The sequence below is a fragment of the Olea europaea genome, chromosome 10 (genome assembly GCF_002742605.1).
Source record: "Olea europaea var. sylvestris chromosome 10, O_europaea_v1, whole genome shotgun sequence".
Taxonomy (NCBI): Eukaryota; Viridiplantae; Streptophyta; class Magnoliopsida; order Lamiales; family Oleaceae; genus Olea; species Olea europaea.
In genome coordinates this window covers 38,567,278-38,571,742 of record NC_036246.1, presented here as the reverse complement: position 1 = coordinate 38,571,742, position 4,465 = coordinate 38,567,278, and the positions used below count along the sequence as shown (strand labels likewise).

At 33.4% G+C, this 4,465-nt stretch overlaps 1 protein-coding gene across 1 annotated transcript; it reads right to left on the bottom strand.

The window, feature by feature from the left end:
• Nucleotides 1–391: 391 nt before the first annotated feature.
• Nucleotides 392–3,979, bottom strand: LOC111402160 (mitochondrial import inner membrane translocase subunit Tim9). Its single transcript, XM_023030284.1, has 2 exons — nt 3,754–3,979; nt 392–849 (listed from the first exon to the last, which is right to left on the bottom strand). The coding sequence occupies exons 1-2, from the start codon at nt 3,846–3,848 to the stop codon at nt 663–665; spliced, it is 282 nt and encodes a 93-aa protein (XP_022886052.1). The 5' UTR covers nt 3,849–3,979; the 3' UTR covers nt 392–662.
• Between the last annotated feature and the right edge of the window lie 486 nt (nt 3,980–4,465).

The window sequence follows — 4,465 nt, the reverse complement described above, 5'->3', positions numbered from 1 at the left end:
TAAAATTTATTTTACATATATAATGCAAAATTATCGTTTTACCCCTATTAAAATTAGTGAAAATGGTGAAAACAAGTTGGATGCCCAAAATAAAAAGTTATATGAAATTCTGTGACCATGATGAAATATTGCCCTTGTTTGAGCCCCATTTTAATGGGAAAAATGAATTTTTAAATAGTGTATTGATGTGAAATGTGTGATTAAAAAATAAGGAAAAATTTTGAATTTGCGTATAATATTATTTTATTAAAGAATGTGTGGTTAAAATTATGTCAAAATACTGTTGAAGAATTCATTTTCTAAAAAAAAAAAAATGGGGATCAAACAAGGGCATTATATAAAATTGTATAATCACGATGAAATAAAATCAAATTGAGAGACCAAGTTGACATTAGATATAAATTTGGATGGCCATAATTAAACTAATTCAAACTGAGTGGCCATAGTAACACTAAATATAAAGTTGAGTGTCCATAGGTGGATTTAACCCAACTAGTAATACAAAATCTTTAAAACTCCAAAGGAACCTCGTAGTCATTGTTGATTGAATAAAAGCACGTCACAAATTCTGCAATAAATCATAATTTATAACTGGAAATTACTATCATAAAAACACGATTAGATGTGCCAAAACATGATTGCCAATGCAATTAGAGGCTTTCTTAATCTGGTGTAGCAGCACCTTGGTTGAGCTCGGCAAATCTCATGCCAACACGCATTGAGTGCTTCAGGAACTTCTCAGCACAGCGGCGCACACAAGTCTCCTCTTGCTTGTCTAGAGATTTGCGTCGAAAGGTGTCTACACAATCAGTGAAACATCTTTCCACCAGTGAATTATACATCCTCAAACTGCCAAAAGAAAGAGAAACATGTCAATATAGCCAATTTCAGTATTGGACCACAAGCAGTTGCAATTTATACTAAAACAATCTCTCGTGACATCAAGCTCTAGTAAAAAGCTAATTCATTAGCATCCTTATTGAATAGGGATAGTAAGCACAGCAGTTTTACCTTAAAGCTTAACTTAAAAAATTTACCCCCTGTTTGGTGGCCCCCATTTTTGGAAAATAATTGTTTTGAATAGTGAATTTTTGGAGAATGTGTGGTTAAAAAGTAGGGAAAAATTTTGGGTTTACATGTAGAATATTTTACTGTGTGGATGCGTACATAAAAATGAGGATAGAAAAATGAGTTTTCAAAGAATGGGAGACAAACAAGGGCGTGTCAAGAAAGGTCTTGAATGGTTATAACTCAGACTACAGATAACAAAAGCAATAAATGCAAGACAATTATTTATGAGTCCTCTTTGCATAAGCCTAATTTGGAGTTTAATTGTTTGGTCCCAATTCTATCCATCTTATGCCTTGATTTGTTATCTTATTATACAAAGTTGGCTAGGTTTTATTCATAGAAGTGTGTTAAATCTTTCCTCCAATTAATGAAAGCCACAAAAATAAAAATAAAAATAATAGGCAGTACTATGTGAAAGCATTCCACAACATAGCCAGTATAATTGTCTCAAGCCTTTATCCTCAGTCCCACCGTACTGACCTAAATCTCATTTGCCAATATTTTCCACTGTATTGCAGGAACCTTAATTATGTAAAATTTGCCTAAACACTCAATTTTTCCACTCCCTTGGTCTAATCTCAGTCTTTTCACGGTTGAACGCTAACCTTCCCTAGGCTTAATCTTTGATGCTCGGACTCTTAGAAATTGTTGGAGTACCCGTGTCAGACACGACACGACATGGGTATGGGTATGAGTATGGGATATGTGTCGGATCCTTCAAATTTAAACCGGACACTTCGCCCTTTTTTACTTCTTTTTTCATTTCCTTTTCTTTCCCGTTTCCTATAATTGAAAACTAATCCCCAAAAATTGTATTTTATTAGTCTTAACATCTTATTTAATACTCATTTCCTTTTTTGTGAACTATTAATTTTGGTCTATTCAAAATGACATTTTGGGTTAATAAAAAAAATTGAAGCTTGAAAGACGTACCCAAGTACCCGTGTCCAAAATTTGAATTCTTTTTAACCATGTCCCCGTATCCTACATTTTAGAAAATAAAAGATCCGACACTTAGATACGTACCCGTACCCGATACCCGTACCCGAGTCCGAGCATCATAGGGCTTAATCTCAGTCTTTTCACTAAATTTTGTGAACAACAGACGGTGAGAACTGTTCTAATATTTCTTCCACTACATGGTGCCTACTCTAAATCAAGCTAAAGGTCATAGAGCTAACTATATTAATGACAGAAACCAACAAGAATGAGTTGTGAAGGAAAATTTAAATATTCTAGCAGAGCCAGTGGTTAAAAGATGCCACAAATTTGATAGAAAAACCAAACATGACCAACAGAAGATGCACACTCAACTTCAGTTCATTGAACCACAAACTAATGTTTTTAGCTCAAGTTTGAATATTATATTGAAGCAACGATTGTGATTAATAATGTCCAAATCAAAGTAACTAGCTAATAAGTAGCAAAAGATATTTAAGAATCAATGATAAGCTGCAGTTACAAATGCACCTCGCCGAGTTAGTTAACAATTCTGAATATCTTTTTTTACTACCAGATCTCAAGCTAATAGGAAAATTGCACATTAGGCTGCCAATGTTTAGGATCATTGGTACTTAGGTCCCAACCCCTTTTGTCATTACCTAATACTCAAGTTTTCGTACCAAAAGAGCTCTTTCTGAACAGTTTCTGTACACACCATCAGTTAAATTGAATGAAAAGACAATTTTTCACCTCATGTTCAAATGAGAAAAAAAATATAAAATTAAAACGAAAAGGAAAAACACCATCCCCATACAGCACCCTAATTCATCCCCTCTTAAGATTTTCTTCTTCCGATGTTTGGATGCATAATTCATCCTGAAGCTCGTCCCAAAGTCCATGTAACATATATGATAGTCTCTTTGACATCTCACAAATGTTCGTAAGCATATCAAATCAAAATTTACTGGTCAGTTAGATAACAAGTCCATGTGATTGGAACGTGATTGACTACAAAGCAATTCAAACTACAATTCTATAATACAATCAGGAGGATTGAATCCAAAGAACGTTAGAATTACATAGGAATATGAGTCAGAATAAGATCCTTGAAGCCTAAGACGATAATGGAATTCAATGAACCCGATATCAGCATATCTAGTTAACACAATCTAATAAAAATTCTACTTATGATAAGACCAATACGATACGCTAAACTTATGTTTGGCTCATGTTTATAAATTATTTATAAACAATCAAGCCCCTTTGTATCCACACACATTTCAAATGACTCACAAATACTACCCACTTATCCAACACTAATTTCTATCTATTCATAAGTTAAAATGTTTATAAACGTTTCCCAAACATGCTTTAAGAAATAAATAAAAAAACGCAAGAAATAGCAAATTCTAAACCCAACCAGACGTTGGACATTCAACTGCGGCAATCCAATACTCACAGATCACTGAATCCTGTTAAAAAAAATTTCAGCTTTTTCTTAAAGCTTCGATTTTTAGGAGCACCCTAGTTTTGATATAAAGTTCTAAAACAGCTACAATGCTTCAATTCATATATATATAATGCGAAAATAAAATGGGGCACACATACGTAAGTACGGATATGTATATATAAATCACTCAATTCTACTGAACATTTTGTTCTCCATTTCTAAAGATTCTATCAAATTAAATGTAAAGACGAATAATTATACACACAGGTATACGTACGGCACGGGTATACCTGTCACGGATTTGGAGCTGGTCAATCATAGAGGACATCCGTAGCTTATCTTCCTCGGGCAGAGAATCCAAGTCTCCAAGCATGCTCTTGTCCATCTTTGATTGCTTCAAAGAAATTATGCTCGAAGAGCTTCTGCTATAAAGTCAGCTCTCTAAACCCTAATAAGGTTTGGGGCCAATAGTTGACACTGATGAAAATTCTAGGCTGATTTGGGCCAAGACTTGGCTCAAAGTGATGGGCTCGCGTCAATATGGATCGGTATTGGCGGGTACTTTTAAGTTTGACCCAATGAAAAGAAGGAAATTTTGCTTTGATTTTGAAAATCATGAATATTATCACATTGGCCTCTTGAATGTTTAAAGACAAGGATGTCCTTAAATATATTATACAATTACAAAATAATGTATTGTTGAAAAGATTTTACTACCCTTTTAGTTAATAATTGAAAACTAAACAATTCCCCACTTATAAAACTTCAAAACGAGCTTCCAAGACAGAAAATATTCTCATCTTTCATCTGCTTAAACCTCAACATCTCAAAAAATGTTCAAACGCTGAAGCCGAAATTTTTTTTCATATCAATTTCTTCAAATCAGTAAGTATATTTACGCATGTTTAATTTCTTTTTCAATAAATTAGTATACGTTTGAATAGAGAAATTTTATTTCGACATAATAATAGTTAGTATTAATTTTTTTAGCGGATCTTACGT